This window comes from Haemaphysalis longicornis, unplaced genomic scaffold (assembly GCF_048455015.1).
Source record: "Haemaphysalis longicornis isolate Haplotype H1 unplaced genomic scaffold, Haemaphysalis longicornis Haplotype H1 scaffold_8, whole genome shotgun sequence".
Classification (NCBI taxonomy): domain Eukaryota; kingdom Metazoa; phylum Arthropoda; class Arachnida; order Ixodida; family Ixodidae; genus Haemaphysalis; species Haemaphysalis longicornis.
Genome location: NW_027526445.1, coordinates 173,356,332 through 173,380,372, shown reverse-complemented (window position 1 = coordinate 173,380,372; position 24,041 = coordinate 173,356,332). Strand labels below are relative to the sequence as shown.

The 24,041-nt window shown below is 49.6% G+C and overlaps 1 protein-coding gene across 1 annotated transcript in view; it reads right to left on the bottom strand.

The window, feature by feature from the left end:
- Positions 1-24,041, bottom strand: part of LOC144148584 (kell blood group glycoprotein homolog) — a 26,815-nt gene extending 2,774 nt beyond the window's left edge. The window contains exons 1-3 of the mRNA XM_077680099.1: positions 23,906-24,041; positions 6,029-6,273; positions 1,462-3,967 (exon numbers count right to left, since the gene is read on the bottom strand). Of these exons, the coding sequence (XP_077536225.1) occupies positions 1,462-3,967; positions 6,029-6,273; positions 23,906-24,041 (2,887 nt within the window). The remainder of the gene's footprint in view (positions 1-1,461; positions 3,968-6,028; positions 6,274-23,905) is intronic.

Here is a 24,041-nt window from a genome sequence, read left to right as displayed (position 1 = left end):
TTGCCTTGTCTCCAAAGGAGATAGCGTTTATTGAGGACTAAGCGAAATAGTCGAACTAGTGATATGATAACGCAAAGGTGCGGTTTCTTGTCTATACTTTTAATGTTTTTTTTTGTAATCTTTTAGGTTTCTGTATTCTTTCCACCATTATCTTGGTGTAACCTTCTCGTTTATATTGCTGAATGGCAAATAAACGCTTTGTTGGTTGTCAGCGCTGTGTCTGTAGCCTCCTCCTTTCAATTTCCCGCAACTTTTCTATGACGTCACGGAACCTTGTTTCTGCGATTGGCGGCCGCCTAACTCACCTGTCGCGACGACTCATGACTGGACGTCTGTAATGGGGCCTCTAGTTCCATTTGACCGCATCACTTGAATGCTAACGTGCAGTTAACGCACTGAAAATTATATTTTATTGTTGGCCCGTATGACGTCATTCTAGCTCATACACGTCACTGTGGCGCGAAATTTGAAATATTTTAAATACTTCTTGCTTTTTTTTTCGTTAAAAAACATTTTTTGTGGCTCTAATGGAGCTAAGTGAGAAACTGAATCCTAGTTTTTTTCAAATTAAATGAAGTTGTGTTTTCTCTTAATGGCTCCTTTAAGTGTCGGAGTAGGGGTGATGGGAGGAGGGACACAAACGGGTGGGGAGTGTTTCTGGCATGAACGCATTCGCTTCTAAAAATTTGAGCGCGATAAAAACAATAAAGTTTTAGCATAGCGGCTAGCGGAGTCTCACGGGACGGGGGCGGGTTAGCGGGACCCTACTGCGCAGGCGCGCGCGGGGAGGGTGAGGAGGATTGCGCGATCAGAGCGAAGGCTGGCCCGCGGAACTAATTCCCCCTACCGGAACGAATTTGCGCCTGCCCAGTCGGGCCCCGCTACCCGCCGCCGTAGCGTTAGCGGATGGAACGCGCTGTGCTAAAACTCTCTATTGACGCAGAAGGCCGAAGCGCAAGTCCTTTTTCTCTGTTGTGCTTCTCGAGCTCGAGTTTTTAGAACAAGTATTTACCAACTTGGCTAATAATGTGGTATACTATCTCCTACCATGTGCATGGGTATGATGGCACATTGGACGAGCTTGTATTAGTTTGTGGAAACGTGCAAATCTCGACGGGTAGTTCCCATGGCCAAGTCCCACCGACAGCAACGCTTTCGTGGCGGCGTGGTCGAGCTTAATAACTACGTGGCCAGCATTGCGTATGTAAAAGTTCCTGCAGGGACTTCTACACACTGACTCCCCCTCCCTTGAGGACTTACTGCACCTAACTAGGCTGCCAAAGAGCCGGGAGAAATGAATCGTTGGTTGCCTGAGGTGGCAAACTTTTTCACCCAATCAGGACGGCCGGCCCCTTGCAAATACAAAGCGGCTCCCGTCACTGCGTGTCTCCGACGCGACTGCTTCTCGGGATCTCTGAACGAGGCAGCGGAAGCGTGGGCGAAGGTGCGTGCTTTATTGGCCGTTCCAGATGGCGCACCTGCGCGAAGGGTTCATGGGCGCAGCGTACGAGCAATTCCAGAGCTTAGCGAACGACGCCGAGTTGCGGAGCGGCTGGTTGACGCGCGTGCGCGCCTGGTCGGTCCGGTCGGACGTCCCCGCACACAGGCTGGCGGCCAGCAGCACGTGGAACAGGTGTCGCGTGTCCAGACCCCGCTGCAATCCGGCGCTGTCGCCCAGCGCGACGCGTCGCTCGCGCAAGTAGGCCCCGAACTGCGCCTGCGCCGGCACGATCGCCGCGTTGTCGAGCCAGCGTCGTGCCGACGCGAGCCCGTCGTCACCCAACGAGCCGTACTGGGCGTCGAGGCAGCCCTCCGTGCGATGCAGCGCCGCCGACGTGTTCATCGACCACTCGAGGCGGCCGAAGGCGTGGCTCCGCTGGTGCACGGCCTCGAGCAGAGCGCGCGCCAGCCGGCTGGCCAGGCGTGGAACCTGGACACCCAGTGACTCCTCGGACAGCTGCTTCAGGTCTAGCAGCGCCGCCGGCACGAACACCGAGCCGCTGGCCCAGTCCCAGCGGGGCCACGTGTCGAACACCGAGCCCTTCCAGCGGCCGGCCAGGCGCGCGGCGTGGCTGGAGCGGCAGGCGTCGCGGTACGCGGCCAGCAGGCGGCCCGGCCGGGCGTGGACGCCGTGCTGCTGCGCGCCCGTCCTGACCGGAGGGTAGAAGAAGCGCACCCGCACCGAAGCCAAGACGTTGCGGGCGCGAGGTCGGTCGGCGGGGGCCAGCCAGGGCAGCGTGGGCAGAGCCGAGACGAGGCGGCCCTTGAGCTCCGAGGAGAGCGACGCCAGTGAGGCGAGCTCCAGCTTGGCGTCCAGCAGGTGCCCGAAGGTGGCCATGTAGCGGTCCTGCAGCAGCGGCTCGAGCTGTCGCAGGCAGCGCCGCCAGCGGGGCCAGGCCGCCGGGCGCGGTTCGTGTCCACCGGCGAGCTGGCGAATCCGCAGGTCCCACAGTTCCCGGAAGTCGTCGCCCAGCAGCGGCGCCAGGTGCACGATGAGTCGGAAGCCCAGGTAGTTGAGCACGTCTGAGGAGCGCGTCATTTGGAGCACCGAGCGCAGAGCGCGCAGATAACGGTCGCTCTTGACCAGCAGGCGCGTCCGGTCGCGAACCGTGATCAGACCGCGCAGCACTTGCGACAGCAGAGGCTTGTAGGCGCTGTAGGAGGCGACCGTTGCCAGCCTGTACCGGCTGGCCGCGAAATCTTCCTCCCCGCGGCTGCTCGACACCTCGGCAAGCTTTTCGGAGAATTCGCGTACGCCCGCGCTGGCGTTGGCCTCCTTGGAGTCGCCGATGATGCGGAAGGCGGCTGCCGCGGCGTCCGTGTACCACCGGGGAAGCCGGCGTTCCTTGTGCCGGCCGATGAGCAGGTCCGGCTCGCCGACGGCCACCAGCAGCGTGCTGGGCGGGCCCTGCAGCTGCAGCGTCTCGATGGTCAGCAGCGCGTCGAGTCCGACGTCCCGCGACAGGGCGGCCGTGATGCGCCACACGTCAATGCGGCCGCGGTTGTTGCGAAAGGGCCAGCCGCCCAGGCCCACTTCCTCGAGCAGCTCTCGCAGCTGGCGCCGCAGAGTGGCCTCGGAGCCCTTCCAACACTGCTCGAGCAGCGGCGGGGCTCGGCTGCCGCGCATGGCTTCGACCAGGGCGCGCTCCGTGCGGGCCACCAGCTGGGCGTCCGACGACTGTCGCCGGCGGTGGCACACGAAGTCGTAAAAGTCCACGCACGGGTCAGCCGCCCAGTCGAGGTAGCCCTTGAGGTAGGCCGAGTGCGCCAGGCAGAAGCGACTCAGACATGCGCTGTGGACCACGCTCTTCTGCGACGCAGTCACCGCCGCTTCGGTGGTGCTGTTGGGCGAGCTCGTGTTGTCGGTCGCCGAGGTCGTTCCGCTGACGGGGCTGCTGTTTAGATCGGAGGAGGTCACGGCCACTGCGACCGCACGTTGCGAGGCGCCCGCCATGTGGCCCAGTCGATCGTTGGACCAGTTCACGTACAGGTACAAGAGCGCGCCTGAACAGAGGAGGATGACGGCCGTGCTGACGACAGCGAACACGGAGCCAGGTGCCGGCGAGGTCTTGGAGTTCGAGCCCCATCCGAACGGAGCGCGGGCCGCTGTGCTACCACCGCTGCTGCTGCTGCTGTACTCGGACTCCTCGCCGTAATCGTCATCCTTATGCCGCAGTTTGCGCAGCAAGTACGGCTTGTGGCGCGTGGAGACCAGCGTTTCGGACGAGTCATCAGTCACTCGATCTTCCAGCGATGCGAGCCGGCGCACAGCCCGCGGCGAATAGCGCTTCCCGCGGGGGCCTGGTTCGTCCCAGGCCAGCTCTGGCCCCATGCTGCATGACTTCTTTTTCCGCCCCCTCGACGACACGCGCAGCGCCCAATCATGTGGCCCCGTAGGGTAGTGCATACCCGCCGTGGGGGATTGGTCGAAAAGCTGGCTGTGAAAAATGAGGCTATGGCTCGATTTCTTCGCAAGATATACAAGGGGAACGAAAAACATGGGAACACAAAGGTAGTGCCAGGAAAAAGAGGCAGGAAAAGATAGCGGGCTTGGGAGGGAAAATGTGCCTGTCGCTACAAAGGTGCGCACAACACCCCGGAGGAAAAACCTCCATGGCAGAATCGTCAAGCGAAAGAACAAGATGCGGAACAGCTCAAAGGTATAGACTGAGACGTAAGCGCAATTCTCAGCTGTCTTTTATACTTTCTAGAGATCACGCACGTAAGTGCATTTGCTCAGGTTGTATAGGCGCACATACGTTGCTCCCCCCCGCCCCCACCCAATACGGGAGTTGAGGTATACATGTTTCGGTGTGTAGGAAGACGGATGGTTCTATTAATTAATTAATTAATTAATTAATTAATTTTTGTTCACAGACCCTCATCTTTTCGTTCCTTCATATGGCGTAGCCTGCTAAGCGATATGACTCGGCTAACCTCGCTTCTACCACTAAATGCATTCTCTCTCTCACCCAGTTTGCGCCCCTCTTTTAAAGCGAAGCTTTCTATGCCTTGCTGATGCTGATGGTATACACGAAAACGCACTCCAGAAAAGCCAAATTTTAGCGCATTGCAGAAAAGCCAACTTTACACACGGCAGGAAAGCGATGATGATGATGAAATGCGTTATAAGCACTCCGCAGAAAAGCCAATTTTAAAGAATAGCGACGATGATGATGGCAGACACTGCGGGAAAGCCACCTTTATACACTACTGGAAAGCAGTGATGATAATAAAATACACTGCAGGAAAGCCAACTTTAAAAACACTACAGGAAACGATGCTGATGATTAAATACATCCTGTAAGCACTGTTGGACTTTGGTGGGGGGGGGGGGGCGTTGGCTTTGGAATTTGGCTTTGAACTCTAATAGTTTAGATTTTGGACTTTGGGAGAGAGTAGATTTTGGACTTTAGTTTTGACTCAGGTTGCGTGGACGGTGCAGGAGAGCTCTGCGTTTTAACTATCTTTCGGTGTCGGGGGGGGGGGGGGGAGGGGGACGTGATTTTGTCAGGCTTTTTTATTGTAGCCATGCTCGACGATGTGATTATGCTCGACCGTTCCCCTTGACAACTGTATAGCCATTCCTGTACAGGTTGTCGCAATAAACTTTCAACTTTCGTTCATTAGAACGGGGCTTTCACCTTTTTAATGTCCTTGAGGGTTTCCCGTACCTCAGTGTCGCTACATCTGCGCGCAATTTTAATATGTGTAATTAAATAGCGGGTTGCACGTGCAGGTCAAGCAGTGAACTGGCAAGGGCGCACTAGCTTTATTTAGCAGCGAAGTGGTCTTGCACTAGGTTTTGAGCCAAACGTTTTAGATGCGAAGCATCTCTTGCTCGGGGGGATGTCCCGCGTCCGTGCCCCGTCCGCAGCACCTCTGATGATGATTGTGGCAGGATGCCCCTAGGGATTGGCCAACCAAAGAATCTATCACGAGATAGCTTCGCGTTCAACCACCGTCGTCACCCTACAGGCCGGATTAAACGCAGTCACTTCAGCCGTTACCCCACTCGGCCTCTCCTGCTCACCCTCCAAATCTGCTCTGCTCATCTCCCATCCAACTCCTTCACGATGGCCACCCTATACCCCATGTACCACAACTTCGTATTCTCAGGCTATACCTGCAATCCAACCGCTCCTGCTCTCATGCCATCACACAACTCCGTAACTACACCACCCAAACCATTCATCTCATCCGCCGCGTCGCTAACAAGCACCACGGCATGACTGAAACAGAGCGACTCCGCCTAGTGCAAAGCTTCCTACTCAGTCGGCTCACCTACCACCTCCCCTAATTTCGTCTCACTCTCACACAAATCCAGTCCCTGGACGGCCTCCTCAGGAAAGTATACAGAGCGGCCTTACTCCTTCCGCCCTCGGCATCCAGCTCTCGCCTTACTAGCCTCGGCCTCCACAACACCATCACGGAACTCCTCGATGCTCATCGCACCACCCAGTATGTCCGCCTCTCCCTTACCCCCCCCCCCCCCCCCTTCCCAGGACCGAACATGCATCCCTCTCACCATCACCACCGCCGCCTGGCCCGCGCTCAGTATCATGCGACACACTACCCCGCTTCCAACCACACGCACGTAGACGCAGCAGTCTACTCTGAGGATGAAGCGTTCGCTGTCGCTGTTGATGGCGACATCAGCCACTCTCCAGTAAGCTCTGCCACGATACGCACCGCATCCCCCTCCTCGGCGGAGGAGGCAGCCATAGCCCTTGCTCTCCCCCAGGGCCCCACCCCTCTTCATGCCATCTCTGACTCCCAGCAGGCAATTCGGAATTACATTAAGGGACGCATCTCCCCCCCATGCTCTCAAAATTCTACTCACCAATCCCCCCTCCTACCCCGTGGCGCTGGTATGGACTCCTGCCTACACTGGCATAGGCGCTAATCAGGCGGTACATGACCATGCTCGAGCTTTGACTCTCTGGCTCCCGCTTCTTTTACGGCTACCCACGGGGCTCCTAGGCCAGTGGCTTCTGAAGCACTTTTAACTTACAGGGACATTACCCTGCACCACCGCCTCCTCCGCCGAACTCTGCCCCTTTCCCAAGCACTTTTAACTTACAGGGACATTACCCTGCCAGTGATGCCAATTTAGCGGATTTTCAGCTAAATCTGGCGGATTTCATTTTATTCTGACGGGCAAAAAATTAGTCTAGCGGCTGGTGGATTTTTTGACGGGCCATTTTCATACATAGCGGATTTCTGGCGGATACGTCACGCAGTGCACCGATTCAAAATCGCCCTGCAATAAACCATTTCCGTGTCCTCTAAAAATGCAGAAATTGCTTAACTTCAGAGGTTAGGAGGGCTCCTGTTCACTTGCTCCGCCTATCTCAGACAAACAAATCCGTGAGGTTTCAAAACGGCTCTGAGACAATCTAAAAAATTTAAAACCAGTGGAGCAAAATCACCCTCCTGGACTGGAGGCAAATATCGTCCACGCAGTCGTTCTGGTGTGAAGTTCACTCCTATAAGGACGCCTGCGGCGAAAACCCGTTCGCCGAGCTGGCCGGATTTGCCATGTCGATGCTCGGGCTGCCGTATTCAAATGCCGAAGTAGAGATGAGGTTTAGTCAGCTTAACATAGTAAAATCCAAGCTGCGGAACAAGCTGAATCCTGAAACAACAAACGCCATCCTCGTCGTAAGAGCGGGACTGAAGTTACACCAGAAAAGTTGTTTTGATTACGAATTTCCCGCAGCAGTTGTTACTGCAATCAGGACATCTGCAACGCATGTGCAACCAAGTCACCTTTATGGTCCCTCAACAAGTACCAGCGGTCCTGTGGAGATGGTGTCAGACGACGACAGCGGCGACGCAGACCTCGATGTGTTTTTCGTTGACCTGTGAGTTCTTTTGTTTCATCAGTGTGAACATTTATATCTTTAAGCCTCATCTGTGATGAGGTTGACCAATGACGACCACCGCAGCACTGAAATCTCAAGTGTTCTGTTAGACTCCTTGGAAGCCTCTTTTATATGTTATTTCAGCTCTCGTAGTTTTGGGGAGCTTTTAAGAAGGATAAAGGTATTTATCATACGAAATTGCACTGTTATTTTATATAAAATAGGCCCTAGCGGGAAATTTAGCGGATATGTTTTAGAATCAAGCGGAATCTGGCGGATTTCTCATTGCTTTTTAGCGGATGTCTGAAGCCCAGCGATGGCAACACTGTACCCTGCACCACCACCTCCTCCGCCGAACTCTGCCTCCTTCCCACCAATCCCTCACCCCGCTTCAGCTCACATGTGGTGGATTCTGCAAACACACACCTTCCCACACACGTTTCCCCCATCGCACCCAACTGGTCCACACACACACCCCCATATTTTCACATACCCTAATTGCTCAGCAAATGGGGCTCTGGACACCCACTACCACTCCCTTTGTGAGTGTCCAGCCTCCCCGTACCCCCCTCTCCCCTCCCCCACCCTCTGGGAACAGGCCCTGGGGAGCCCAGACATCTCCGATCAACTATTGGTGACGTCCCGGGCACTGGACGTCGCGGAGGCCTTATGGTCCTCCGCCATCCCCCTTTCCTAATCCCAGACACTAATAAAGTTTGTTCTCTCTCTCTCATCCCGTAGGGGAACCGCTGAAGAAGAAGGTGAAGAATACAAAGCTGCGAAGACGAGGGCGTGTACGTTGCTCTCAGCCGGTGTACCAACGTCACCAACCTTTACCTCAGCAACGCTGATGGAGACTACCGATTCTACCACAGAGACGACAACATCGTCAAGAACATGATGGAGGAGTTTCGGCGCCTCGAGAACCACCGCCTACTCACCGTCACACAACAGTACTTGCGTGCCTTTGCCACCGGTGTGGACCCGGACGCGGAATTCCCTCTGGCGCTACTAAACACCAGATCACTCAACATAACGGCAACACAATGGAACCACATGGAGCCCCCATGATGCTTCGCATCCTCATCAGGGTTCCCCATGGGAAGATGGTGTAATTTTTTTACAGCGAAACTGTCTAAAGCGAGGTTGTGACCTGGTATACGTTGAGCGCTAGGTTCTGCGTGTGCCTGTCAGGTCGCGTCGACAAAGAATCGCACGCGCTCGTTTCACAGCTAACGTAAATGCCTCTGTAGATCTGAACCTAAATACAGGTATTTATTAATCATTCTGAAATGGGCTGCTTAGAGGACTGTAGGATTACGACGAGTTTCGTTTACTTGTTATAACTACTTCACAGCGAAGTTGTTACAGAAGTCCTGTCTGCTATGATTAGATGGCCGTCAACGGAGGGGGTAGGATTATTGGAAACGGCTGTAACTCTTACTTTATCGGAACTGTCCCGAAACAAATTATATGAGAATTAATTTCCGATTATTTGAAAAAAGTTATATGAATTTATTTAATCAATATAGTAAGTCCCCATGCATCAGTTAGTTTAAAAAGTTATACGCATTTATTTGATCAATATAGTAACTTCCCATGCATAACTCGGTATAGTTATCCACCAAGACAGCTTCGCTGGTTTTCCATCTTCGCAGTAGTGAAAGGGCACTAATTTGTTTTACGGAGTGTCATGCTCATGCAAACGATCTTCACTACAGCGTACCATCTATATCAATATTTTCCTTAATATTGGTACAGTCAACTCTCGACAATTCGAAGTCGCCTAATTGATTGATTCGTTCTAGGGTTTAACGCGTCGATGCAACGAAGGCGCTGATGCACGCCGTAGTGGAGGGCTCCGAATTAATTCTGACCACCTGGGGATCTTTGCGTGCGCCGAACTCTGGTACACACGGGCGTTTTTGCTTTTCGCCTCCATCAGAAAAACGGCCGCCGCGGCCGGGAATCAAACCCACGTCCTCGTGCTCAGCAGCAGGACGCCTTGCCCACTGAGCCACCGCGGCGGGTAAGTCGTTTAATTGGGATTTTCGGTTAATTGGAAGTGATTTTCTGGTCCCACCACTTTTTCCTGCAACCAAATGGAATAACTCGCTCGATCATTCGAAGCTAAAACCCGTCACATCGGTTAGTTGGCCATTATTTCGAATAAAAAGCATCGTGGTGACAGCCATTTCTCGTGCGCTGCACTACGTCGGCGTCATCGCAATGGAGTCAGCGCGCAGTATGCGCCAGCGCATGCATCCCTCTCTTTTCAGGTCCCCAACCTCCTTCGTCGCGCACACCGTCGTGTGATCAGTTTAGGTGGAAAGCTCTTCACGCTTCGATTTTAGTGACGTCTCAACTGCCATGGCACCCCGTGTCATACGCTCGAATTGGCGACGACAGTCGAGATTATGAACAAAAGGAAAAAAAACTGTGGTTGATTCCTTTGTCATAGGAATCCGTAAAACGCAGAAGTGAAATGTGCAGCGAAATCTGCAGCTGAGCATGATTTGCGGGTCGGCGGCTGTCTTGTGGCTGTTTGGCGAGCGACGTCCTGCTGACGGGACGCTTCTGCAAAGGTGTACTGGTGTCATTTCCGTGACGGATGTGACGTCAGCGAAGTCTTGTGTATCCCGGCATAAAACGCTTTCGTGTTAAAATATAAAACCCGAAAAAGAACAACCCTAAATATAACGTACTCTTTAGTACTAATAAACGTGGCTTCCCCGCAAGAAGACCCTGTGTGCAGGGGTGCACCCTTTACAGGCCGCTTGCTTCGTTGTACTGGCGGCATTTCTGTGACGGATATGACGTCCGCGAAATCTTCGTGTATCCGGAAATAAAACACTTTCGTGTTAAAAAAGGAGACGTGTTCGCGGCCTATCACGATGCGGCTCTTGTGCTTTTTGTTTAATTAGAAATTCGGTTAATTGGGAGTTCATTGCTGTCCTCGTGGACTTCTTATTAACGGGAGGGAACTGTATACGGCAAATCGTACCAAAGTTTCGGCCGACGTGTGAGTTGGCGGGCTTATTTCCGCACCCTATGCGCTTCTTGTATTTCTTCGTTACGCATGAGCCAATGCATGCTTCACGGAGCCTGGGAAGGCGAGTTTAATTCCGCATTTGTTATGAAACCTTGCTTATATTATGGAACATACCTTGGACATAAGGAACGCCTTGAGGCTTTTCAGCGCCCCCTTCAAAATAATCAGTTAGATACTGAAGCAAGTCTCGGGAAGACTGTGCATATCCCAATCACAGAAAAGAAATGGGGCGCAGAATCAATATAGACTGGGCAGTATTCGGTAAGTATCCAGAAGTTTTCGGGAGTAAATTACCGTAACCATTACAAAAGCGGGTATACTACAGCGAACTGCAATACGCGTCACGATTAGTTCGATATATCCAATAGTTTGAATTAGTCGAACCAGCCAATAACGAGTTTTTTGTTGCAAGTTCGCAGTACGCGGACCCCCCTACCCCACCCGCCCTCCTCCTGCCATCCCCGCATGCAGAAACGAACATAATAAAGCATCTCATCACCATACAGAAAACTATCTTTATTGCAAGCAATAAAGCTACTTTGCGCTGTAACTGCCTACTTTCCCAAAAAGCGGTGATTCTTGTATTCACTTTCGTTTTGGCGGCGTCAACTAGCACAGCATTCTCTACATGAGACATCATTTGCATCAGTTGCAGTCCGTGTCCTTCAATATCGAAGCAATATTGGTGGAGCACACTGACTACCGAAAGCGCTTCATCAAGCATCGGACGGCTTCCGCTCGCGACACCCCCCGCCTCTTCGGTGCTTCCAGCAGTGCCAGCAGCCATGACATCGGCGACGGTGTCGGCGTCCGAGGGGCTCACAGTGAGGGCAACGTCGTCGTCGACACTCAAGCAAGCCTCGAAAGGCTCGCAGGGTTCGTGCGGGCTTCAAAAGCAAAAATTCAAGGGTTTTCAAGGACTTTCAAGGACCAGAAAACACATATTAAAGGTCCCCATCTTATGTTTTATCTGGGATTATTTATGACTTTTTCAACACAATGCAAAATTTTGTTATTTGTCAGTACCTATGAACATTAATGCACATTTAGATAGGCGCTATGGGTTCATGAATGCTCCCCCAGCTTTATTTTTTATTTCATAGTTTGTATTTATAGGTTTTTATTTTTTCTTGGTGTTTAGCTGAGGCTGTTTGATTTCAAAACTTAGTTAATGTTGCCTGCATCTCCTGCTTTGTCAGCAAGAGTATCAGCTGAAATTAACTCAGCAAGTGTTGCTGCAAGGCAGGATGAACTTTGTACACGTCCACCATTTGCGCGTAAAAGCAAACGCAGATGGAGTGTATGAGGCACAGCAAACATGCAATGAAAGCCGTCCCCAGACTAGATGAAACATGCAAGATAGAGAACAGAAGCAGGATTTCACGGGATTGTATCTGGATATGAATTCTATTGAGGAGTGCTGCTCCCAATGTTGCCTGTAATAATGAGAATCCACAACTCGTAATTTCACGCAATACACTGAAACTTTATTGTTACAATATTTTTTTACATTTGGTAACACCTAAAATTCACGACAAACACTTTAAATTCTTGTGAAAAGATAGGGTCATTGGTTCTCTCCACAAAAATCAAGGGTTTTCAAGGACCCTTTGAAAATTCCAGGACTTTCCAGGCCTTGAAATTTACACTTCTAAATTCAAGGGTTTTCAAGGACCCTCCGAAAATTCCAGTACTTCCAGGCCTTGAAATTTACACTTAAAAATTCAAGGGTTTTCAAGGTTTTCAAGGACCTGTGCGAACCCTGGCACTCTTTTCATCGGACACGTTGGCGCGCTCGGAACATCGGAAACGTCGGAAACATCGGAAACGTTGGCGGGCTCTTCCCACTGTTCGCCGATGCTTCCATCTTGGTCCGGACTCGCTTACTGGCAGGGTTTAATAGTGAGTCAGGCGCACCGGAAACAGTTACGGAAAGTTCCGGGAGTCACGTCGCTCCATGGGAGGCTCAAAATCTCTATCGCAGCCAATCAACATCTCAATCGCCGCTCCGAGACCATGCATTTTGGCGGCAATTCTAGGCGCGCCGAGTTCGATATATCAGATGTGAACTTCGTTATAAGGGATATTTTTCGCGTGTATTTTCGTAACTGATCTTTCTTTGTTCTATATATAGCGTAATTCGCTTTATCCGGTTTCGTTATAATCAGGTTCGACTGTATAACCAGCGTGTACAGTCGTCCAGAAGCTTAGCTGGAGCATTGTTTACCCACTCATCGTCTCCTCCCGATTTAGTGTAAAGTAATTTAGTCACGACTGCTGCATTTATTTGAACTTCAAGGGCACTAATAACACCTCCACCATTGTTTGAAAAATTTTTGTTGAGATATTCTACGCTAAAGTCAAATGCCATGTTCCAGCTAAGCCTGTGGATGACTGTACAACCGGTTTTGACGTATACGGGGCAAAAACGTCGGGTCTGTCTAAGCACATTGAGAGGAAACTTCGATCAGCTTAACGAACGTTTGAAAGGAAGATGCTGCGGATGACTTTTGGATAGAGAGAGAGAGAAAACAAAACTTTAATTGCCCACAGGACCTAGGTACAGGCCCTAATTGCAGTCATCAATACACCGGGTCCGAGTAGTGGTGAAGACTGTTCGTGCGGATCCAGTGCGCATGATCACAGAGAGATACATGGGCAGTGTAACTTAACATGGAGGTTTGAGCTAGTTGGTAATCCACTGTACGAATTTCAAGCGCTAAAATGCACACAGGAGATGAACGGGACAGAGACAAGCGCTTGCCTCTGTCCCGTTCGTCCCCTGTCTGAATTTTTGCGCTTAAAATTCGTACAATGGGCAGTGTGTATTTTCACTGTCGGCGGGGTGGGCAGCCAGAGTTCCCAGGTAGTGATGGAGGCAAATATTGGGGCAAGAGGAGGCGGGTGGATAGGGGTAGGAAGAACAGGTGGGACAGGAAAGATGGCCGATAGATGCGATGAAGAATGTTGTGATGGGAGGGGAGTGAAGAAGCTCGCCAAATCAGGCACGCAGCCTCACGAGTTAGGCGGGAACGGGGGGGGGGGGGGGGAGGTACAGGGTGCGTGGAAGGCGCTGGTCGTGTAATTGATAATGGGAAGCGCGGTGCTGAGTGCGAAACGTCGGCGGGATGACTTTTAGAGATAGCAAATCAGCAACCTGGGTCTAAGCGCGTGTGGAGGACATCCTAGTTCAATTTGAGCGAAGAAAGTGGGCGGATGCAGGAAAAACGGTGGACCATCCGTTTAACAGAATGCCACGGCACGGTAAACAGAGTAAGGGAAGGCCTAGGGCAAAGAAGAAGAAAACAAGAGAGAAGAAAGCAATTCCTCAGCATTACGTTCCATAGACTGAACCATAGTGTTTTTCGAAATTCAGATATATAAGCATTGCATCAGGACATCCTTGAACATCCTCAACACCTGGTGTCCTTAGCCCAGTTCATCGTTGCCAGCAGCCTGGCGAGCGGGATTTAGTAAGCGTCTATCTCCTTCCATATTCCCCCTACTCCCGCATCAGCGACCTTCGGTCCTCCCTCTCCCAATAAAATAATTTATCACCATATTCTTAGCTACCAAGAAAGTGTTGCACGTCACGACACGGGAGATGTGAAGTTTCAACCTCGAGGCAATGTGAGGCTTTGACCTGCAGGTGCGAAGGAGCACGGCTCCAATGTTATTGGCGGATCCAAAAGCAGTATAGCAGCACACGAAGGCGCGTTTTTGGTGATAAATTTCAGATAAATCCCCGATAAAAACTTGGCATAGTTCCCCATCATGCAAATTACAATCCGGAACACCTTTCGATACTGAGTTGAGCTGAAGAGAGAGGACGTCAACTTCAATGTTTCGTCAACACTTCGGTTATCTATACCGGATAAGGCAATGTTAGCGGCATGAGCTAGTTAATTAACCTACACTAAAGGAAGTGAAAACCCGCGGACAAGAGGAGAATTGTTAACACGGAGCGAAAGCGGTTCTAAGTAAAGGCCGAAAAGGAGGTTGGAAAGGGGAGAGCCTCGACTTACGGATGATTGAACAGATATAAGTTCAGACGTGGTTCCATTTGGAGTCGCAAAACATAGTACAGTCGACTCTCGATAATTATAAGTGGCTCAATTGGAATTTTCGGTTAGTGGGAAGTGATGTGCTGGTTCCAGAAATTTGACACGCAATTCAGTGAAATATATCGCTGATGATTCGAAGAAACAGCCCATTATATCGGTTAATTGGAAGTTATTTCGAATAAAAAGCATCGAGGCGGCCATCATTCCCAGATAACATTCATAATTTTAAGCGCCAAAACACTGCCGTGCGCTGCACTTACACGTCGGCGAGATCGCAACGGAGGCAGCGCACAGTCGATGAAGTGGCAGTGGTAGTGGCGGTGGCCCATAAACAGGCGCATACAGACTCAAGGGGATTGGCCAAGAATATTTTTAAGACGAAAGTGTTTTATTCGCGGATACACGAAGATTTCGCCGACTTCATTTCCGTCACGGAAGTAATGCCAGTACAACGAAGCAAGCGGACTGTAAAGGGTGCACCTCTGCACACATGGTCTTCTTGCGGGGAAGCAACCTTTAGCACAAAAGAGTACGTAGGACTCTGGTTATACAGTCAAACCCGATTATAACGTACCGGATAGAGCGAATTATGCTATATATCGAACAAAGAAAGATCACTGACGAAAATACACGCGAAACTCATTCCTTAACGACGTTCACATCTGATATATCGAACTCGGCGCGCCTAAAATTGCCGCCGAAATGCATGGTCTCGGAGCCGCGATTGAGATGTTCATTGGCAGCGATAGAGATGTTGAGCCCCCCATGGAGCGACGTGACTCCCGGCACTTTCCGTAACTGTTTCCGACGCGCCTGGCTCACGTTTAAACCATCCCAGTCAGCGAGTCCGGACCAAGATGGAAGCATCGGCGTACTGTGGGAAGAGCCCGGCAACGTTTCCGATGTTGTGCTGAAAGGAGTGCCTTTCGAGGATTGCCTGAGTGTCGACGACGACGTTGCCCTCACTGTGAGCCCCTCGGACGCCGACATTGTCGCCCATGTCATGGCTGCTGGCACTGCTGGAAGCACCGAAGAGGCGGGGGATGTCGCGAGCGGAAGCCGTCCGAGGCTCAATGAAGTGCTATCGGCAATTAATGTGCTCCACCAATATTGTTTCGTTATTGAAGGACACACACTGCAACTTATGCAAATGATGTCTCATGTAGAGAATGCTGTGCTAGTTGACGCCGCCATAACGAAAGTGAAAACAAGAATCACCGCTTTTTGGGAAAGTAGGTAGTTACAACAAAAAAATAGATTTATTGCTTGCAATGAATAGGTAGGTTTGTGTCCGGTAATGACATACTTTATTATGTTCGTTTCTGCATGCCGGCATGGCAGGCGGAGGGGTTTTGGTGGTTGGGCATGGCCCCACGTATTGCAAATTCGTAACAAAAAACTCGTTATTGACGTGTTCGGATATTTCGAACTATAGGGTATATAGAACTAATCGTGCCGCATATTGCAGTTCCCCATAACCGGGTTTGACTGCACTTAGGGTTGTTCGTTTTCAGGTATTATATTTTAACACAAAGGTGTTTTATGCCACGGTGCCCCAAGATTTCACTGACGTCATATCCGTCGCGGAAATGACGCCAGTACACCTTTGCCGAAGTAACCCGCCAGCAGGACGTCGCTCGCCAAGCACATCCACAAGACATCCACCGACCCGCAAATCCTGCTCAGCTGCAGACTTCGCTGCACGTTTAACTTTCGTGTTTTACTGATTCCCATGACAGGGGAATCAACCACAATTTTTTTTTATTATAAAGAACCAGATAAGGCCAAACAGTACAGCCGAAGAAAGAATTTAGTACGTAGATTTAAGAGAGAGGGAAAAAAAACGTCTACGGAAGCTTGCACTTACTCGCAAGACTTGAATCGTAAGCTTTTGTAGGCGAGCATTGATGGACACAAGGTTAGTTTAAGTAGCGCGCCCTGCCTTTCGGATCGCGGCCGCTTCCTCGGCCATGCGAACTATCCGCGGCTGGGCCATGCAGAGAACTGCGAAGACGCTGCGCGCAAGGACTCTAGGATACTGAGCGCATGCGCACGCTCCTCTCGAGTGTTGCGGCGGCCGCTATCACGTGTATTTCCGGTGTAGAGTGAGCGATAGCGTTCCGGGCGGGGAGTTTTCGGTGCGCACGAACCCCGAACTTAGGGCCAGTAACTACAGCTCCGCTGTTAAAAGAAAGTGGCAGTGCGGTTGGGACTCGCGCCGGCATACGCATCCCTATTTTTTTTCATATCCTCGACCTTTTTTGTTGCTGATTGATTGATTGTGGGGTTTAACGCGCCGACGCAACGCAGGCGATGAGACGCGCCGTAGTGGAGGGCTCCGGATTAATTTTGACCACCTGGGGATCTTTATCGTGCGCCGAAATCTCGTACACACGGGCGTTTTTGCTTTTCGCCTCCATCAGAAAAGCGGCCGCCGCGGCTGGGAATCGAACCCGCGACCTCGTGCTCAGCAGCGCAACGCCTTAGCCACTGAGCCACCGCGGCTCAGTGGCTAAGCCGCGGTGGCTTTTTTTTTTTTTTGTTGTTGTTGCGCACGGTGCCATGTGAACAATTTGCGTGGTTAGCTCTTCAGGCTGCGATTTTAGCGGTAAGTCTCAAGTGTCAAAGCAGCTAGGGCTGGACATCGGTTAAAATTTTTAGCACGATTAATCGGCAAGGTTTTATCGGTCATTTGATAGGTTCATCGGGTGCATTGCTTATGGAGAAAAAAGAGTAAAAAGAATTTTGCTTGTTAGACGGGTATTTTAACTGTCACGTGGCCGACACAGTCAAGTTTGAATAATTCATAGCGAGTTCGCGCTGCTCGGCTGCGGAAGCGGTTTGGTAACATTTGCAGGCATCAGTGTGATCCAGCCCTGTTCACTGACACTCCAGATGAGGTCAGCTGATCACCATCATGGCGCTGAAGCGGCGTGTTTCCAAACGCTTCACTGCACAGAGCACCCACGTGACATGTCTGTTCGCGCGATGCAGAACAGTGATTAAATGTCGTAATTGGCTTCGCCCCAAACTTAAAGCATACCAAATCAATATTACTTACAAAAACAACAGATAGATTTGTGTTTTGAAAAAAAAATTAAATTACGAAAAAAGGTAAGCAATGAAAAAAGACATAGACCTGATGGGGCCAGAACCCAAGGCGTCAGCGCCAGTACTCAGTACTCTACATCGAGGCTAGAGAGCCCGAACGGTGGGCCCGTTGTAGCAAGCGCTCAAAAGAATAGCGCGCGCAGTGACATCACACATGTCACGTGGGTGATCTGTGCAGTGAAGCGTTTGGAAACACGCGGCCGGGACGCTTGTGCCCGCGTTTGTTGTCATGCACACTATTTTTGGAATCGGGAATAGGAGGCAGCGCTGATCAATCGTGGTTTGTATACGACAGATAGCTTATCCAATGCCAAAGTGGTCTGAGCTCCCGAGAAAAATTTCCGAGCCGGTTGTCGACCACGAAGCCAGCGATATTCCGTCGCCGCACCCGAGCCACCTCCATCGCAGGGCCGTCTCCACATCGATTCACCCTCAAATCATCCCTCGCAGGGAAACTCGATCGGACCCAATAACCCTACCCTAGTGACGCTATCCGACCCCAGCGTTCGAAATTTCGCCTACATCACCTTTTTGGGCAAAAGACTAATGTAAGCTGATTCCTCAATAACCATTACTTGTCTCGTTTTTTTTTCTTTCTCATTATTATTTGAGGACCTGCGTCCTTGTTCTGCGTAACCATGGCCTTAACACGGCCCGCTATTACGCCTATTAGATAAAGAAGTGAGTGATAATGCATATTAAGGTTAGCCTAATCGAAAGCTGCATTTTTAGTTTTAGCCTTGCGTAATTGGTGGGCGCCCGTCTAGATCCCACCAAAGGGAGATAGAGAAAACGATTTTGATTAGCCCGGCGATGTTGGCCGAGCTAAAGCAAAATGTTCTACATATGGAGAATTCATCAGTGGAAAAAGGCAGTAGGTAGTATCTTAGCTTATTCTGTTCTGCGGACGTTGTATTTGTGTACAGGTGTGTAGTGTTGAATTCTTGCTAAATAAATAAATAAATAAATAAATAAATAAATAAATAAATAAATAAATAAATAAATAAATAAATAAATAAATAAATAAATAAATAAATAAATAAATAAATAAATAAATAAATAAATAAATAAATAAATAAATAAATAAATAAATAAATAAATAAATAAATAAATAAATAAATAAATAAATAAATAAATAAATTAATTAATAAATAAATAAATCGACATTTTAAATGAATACCTTAAAAGTGCAGCAGCACATGCCCTTCCTGACGGAGACAATTAACGAGCAAATGATAGAAGCGGGAAAAGTGTTTACGGTCCTATATTCAGAGATCGAGGAGACAGCAGGACAGGTTCGCCCATAACTCAGTGTGTCGGGATTATTTGCACGCCAAATACAGGCCGGTCAAACACTCCGGTACCCCGGAACAATACTCGTAGCAACATCGCCTCCTGTATTTTTGCAATGCCAAACGCATCAGCCCGGACCGGCCACCCAAGCCCTCTCCTACTCCGGCCACTCTCCCCCAATCGGTAGCCTTCACATCGCTTCAATCATGTGACCAGTTCAGCTTGGGGCGACGCGTGGTGGAGAGCGTCAACGTTGGAAAAACATGCTCCGCCGCGGCTCTGAGCTTTCTTATCGCTGGCGCGAGCGCCATTTCTTTGACAATCTCAAACATCGGTTGCCTTGGCAACCAGGCACAAGTCGCTCTCGAAGTCAGTTACGGTTGCGTGATCCCGGTTCCATAGAGTTTCTTACAGTATACAGTATACGTACTAAGAAACTCTATGCCCGGTTCAGCTCGGGGCCCCACCTCACGACATGTGGGCACTGCAGGCGTACCACTCACTCCCACTGGGAAGCGCGCGATGAGTTTGGCATTGTAAAAATACAGGAGGCGATGCGTAGCATTCTCATCCCTAACTTGCACGCTCTGTTATCAGCACGAGAAGAAACATTTGGTGACACCCCCGCATTTGCTTTACTTTCATTGGATAACCTAAAGGCGTCGAGGGAATGAGCAAAATTTCATGCCGAAGCTCTGCGGCCAGTTCGGAAATATTGCGATTTAAACAACTTTTACACTGAAGCCGAACTTTGGCATCGATCGTGAAAGAATACGGGCTTCAATAAATACCCGGTGGATTTCCCGGCATTCGCTGAGAGGATACATCCCGATATCAGTTACAAAAAAGAAAACTGCGCATAAAACGAGGACACAAGAGAAGACGGCTAGCCGCACAGGACGCAGACTAGCAACTGATTTTTACTTGGTTGTTTATCTTCGTTGCGTGCCCTAGGTTTTCGCACATGCGTAGAACGCATCTTCCTTCATAATGTGTTTCTTTACTCAAATAAAAATAAGTTGCCAGTCTGCGCCCTGTGTGTCTAGCCGTCTTCTCTTGTGTCCTCTTTTTATGCGCAGTTTTCTTTTTCGTGATGTATCGACTAGCCCAAGTTTGTATTCTACCGATATCAGTTGTGCTGTGCAAATTTTCCCTGCTACGACGTGTTGTCCCGATGGAGTGTTCATTTAACGTGATTCGGCATGTGAAATGGTGTCTTCGTTCGGCGGTGTCCGACAAACACCTGTTTCGACTCGTCATGCTTCAGCTGCACCGTGAAAATAATTATGTACAGGCAAATAGCAGTCACACCGATAACCACTTTGTGATGGGCGCACGTGTAGACGCGTTGTGCCTATAAATATGGATTAGTGCGGGTAAGAATGGGTTTCCAGAAAGCAAATACTAATTTCTCGCAACCTTGTCCCACATGAATGAATGAATGAATGAATGAATGAATGAATGAATGAATGAATGAATGAATGAATGAATGAATGTGCTTTATTATAAAGGAGGCATGAAGCCCTTTGGGGGGAAGGAGGTAAGTAGGAAAGAAATGAAGGGGGAAACCGCTAAAGTTCATTGTGGGATCATTGGTCGTATCGTGGGCGTCTTCGTTCTTGTGTACCGCCTAAAAAACTGTGGCCAGGCCCGCTCTATACTGCCTTATAGAGAACACTCTCTAGTGCGTATTTGCCTATTTCTCCTAGTAAGGATGCGTTACTACGCAGTAGCTGTAAGTACGCGTGAGCGTCAGATGGCAGTGGCCACTTATCAAACAGCTTAACTTATTTTACATGGTGATGTGATCGATACAAGACAGTTGTTTGAAAACCAGTGTCTTCGATCATTCTGCTTAATAAATTGTCGCCGTTATGTGATGCAATGGTTTCTTGTTGTGATGTAAGAGCTTTAATAAACATCTTGAAACTTAATTCTTAAAATTCTGAATTCCTAAGAACAAACTCGCTCTCTTCGTTCTATATCTCTTGGATGATGTGGAATGTACGTCGCTTATAATATTTTGCCCCCTCCACCGCCTCCTACGGTGGTGAAACGGGTTCACCCCGTCACCACAAAATCCTGGCGACGCCCATGTCCATGTTGTATATCATTCACTACTATCAACCACCGGCTACCCCCTCCAGCGTCTCCATTGGCACTTTTTGTGCACCTTTTGCATTAAAGTCGCCCATCGCCATGGTGTGTCGATTTCTTAGCTGATTTGTTGCTGATTTAATATTTTCGTAGTAACTGTCAATCACCTCATCCTTGCAGCTGGATGTCGGTGCGTGAACTGGTATTCTTACTACCATGATTTTTTGTTTAGCGGTGTGCTCTTGCACGTATTTTCCGGAATATCTGTGTCCCTGTTGCCAGAAGGAGGGCATTGTCAAGTCGGCACTGACTCCGGCGGGTCACGTGGCTCCCAACTGGGTCACGTGACCGAGGGAGGGGAGGGAATTGAAAGCGAGGAGGTAGAAGGGTTGTTGTGGAGAGGCAGACAGAAGAGGAAGAACAGGCGAGAGTGGACGGAAACGAAAAAAAAAAAAAAAACAGTGGTGCAGGATTAGTACGCCTCCTTCGACGGCTTACTCATTTAAATAAGCAAACACGAAGACATCCTCATTAGAAGAAGGACGACCATTTAAGGTACGGAGAGTTTTAAAGTTGTCCTAGGAGTCACAGCCGACGGGCCCAAAATGTAGCCATGGCGCTACCATTACATCGCAGGCCCGTACGGAAGCAATCATCCAACTTTCGTCGTCAGCCCGTATAGGAGCTACCTCCAAGGCCGTATCTCGCAATCTGTCATAAAGATTCCAAAGCAGGATCACGCGGAAAAGAATCACACAAAGTAGTGTGGCACATAAGGTTTTGACTTCAAGTGCCGTTATATCTTGGTGGTACGGGAAGGGTCTCTGATTGTATGAGCCCGTTTAAAATAAAGTACTTTCGAAATAATGGAAACCACCATGATTCGAACAGAGGCCGTATCGGTGAAAACCCACGATTCTACCCCTAGGCCGCTGAGACCGAACTGAGAAGCCGTATTAGCAGCTAGTGAAGAGAATTAAACGATTTTAGTTGATCGGGACAGTATGTGTATCTAGGCGGCCAGGCTTTCCAAACCCGCTTCCGGATTGGCTACTACGGCAACGTGGCCACCCGCAATCTCAGCTGCTCACTGAAGGAGATCGGCTGGTGATAAAAACAGCTGCCGTCATAAGCTCACGGCCGAGTCACCCATTCATATTTGACTGCGGCATCAACATACCTACCACCTTCTCATATACATACCTACTGAATGTCTTTCTGAATCTGTCGTCAGCTAGAAACTTTTTGGCGCAGTGGGGGAAGCTATTAGGGGCAAAGCCCCTTAGGGGCTGGGGCTGTTGGCGTCTCCTGTCGTCGTCGTAATCGTCGCTTCATGTAGTCACGGGACTAAAATACCGGGACACTCTTTTACGCCTCGCGCTAGAGAGCTTCGTGCTTTAAAGACAAGTGACTTTTACAGCAAAGCTGTATACCTGTACCACCCCAAAGGTTTCACCTCCATTGGCAAAAACGCCAAGGCCCCAAGAATACACTTCAACACTGCATGCTTCGCCCCTCCCCAGGTTTCTCGTTAGTGGAGATGGCCCGGGACTTTTTTTTTTTAATTTTCACGTTCACTGGCGGAGAATTAAACTATCCGTCAGAGATAACGGTGCAGGGTTAGAGTAAAAACTCGCACCATTGAAATGCATTAAAAGCGCGATAACCTTGCTGGTAACAGAACATACAAACACTGTCTTTTCACAAACAGCCCTAACGCCCATATCATTCACATATAACGCCCCCATTACGAGGTGGTTTAAATTGTCCTGTACGCGCCTCTCAAGGTTCACCCCAATTTGTAGCTTACCCTAGTCATTCGGAGCAGTCGCAACTGAAAGGGCTATTCAAATTAGTTCTTAGCTAAATTCTTAGCGACTCAAATTAGTCTCCAAATAGATATGAAAAGACATTGTCTCGATATGAGACCAGCTCTCCCTTTTAAGTCATGCAAGTCACTGGCTTTGAGACCGCCCCTCGAATCCCGCAGTGCAGGTTGAAAATGAGTTCGAGCAAATAGAAATTCCGTTCGTAAAAAAGATATACCGTACGTTTGCGGGCTTGCGCAACTCCGAGGTGGTGATTTCGTTGCAGTAGCTTCCATTCAATAATACTCGAGAGCATTACTGAATCAATTGAGAGTAATAATACCGCAGCCAAGAGCATGCAGATGTTACGGTCCAGTTTTATCGCGGCCACTAAAAATGTGTTATTTCTGAATTGTGTTGCCTTTTTTTCCTTGTAATAAACTGCAGTGTATTGAATCTGTCTGCTTTCAATATTATGCCCCGTTAGTCACAATACAAATAAACTCGTGAAAACTTCGTGCTTTTCGGATGTACAGCGCTGTTTATGAAAACATTGAATTTCTCAGTTTCATTTGGGTATCGCTTTCTTCTCTTCTCTTTCCTTCTCTCTTTTTCTGTTTCGTTTATTACTCGCTGTCTCTTCTCCGCTGCCGTCTGCCAATATGAATTTTATATTTCCTTGTTTGCTTAGGCCTGCAGTGGGGTTATGAAGTGATTTGCCGTCTTTTCTTGTACTGTGCGATGCACTGTGATGTATTCTAATGTATTTGATGTACTTCCGTCGTTGTCTGTGGCGATGCTAGTCTTGTTTTGCTTAGTCTTTTTTGCATTGTTGACCTCCTGCCTGGGCCTAAATAGTGGCCTGCACTACCAATAAATAAAAATAAAATAGAGCTATTCAACTTGCCTACTCGCAACTTTTCCCTGTAAATATCCCCCGTAAAAATGTATTAGTTTTATGGAAATAAATTCATTCCATTCATATATGCACATGAAGCCCGAAGTTAAACATCGCTCCTGGATGGCCATGCGGATAACCGGGCATGTTCTGGCACCATCTTCTGGGAGTAGAGATAACCGGCTTTAGGTTACCGGAAGCTCAGCTCAGCTTACCGACGACGTGATGGGGGCCCGGCCGGCGCAAGATACTCTCGATGGAGAAGCTCAGCGTCTGCGGCGCCGACGGCGGTGGCAGCGCAGCGACGTCCTCGGTCTGTTCCGCCGGGCCAGCCTCGGTCGCCCGGCGCAT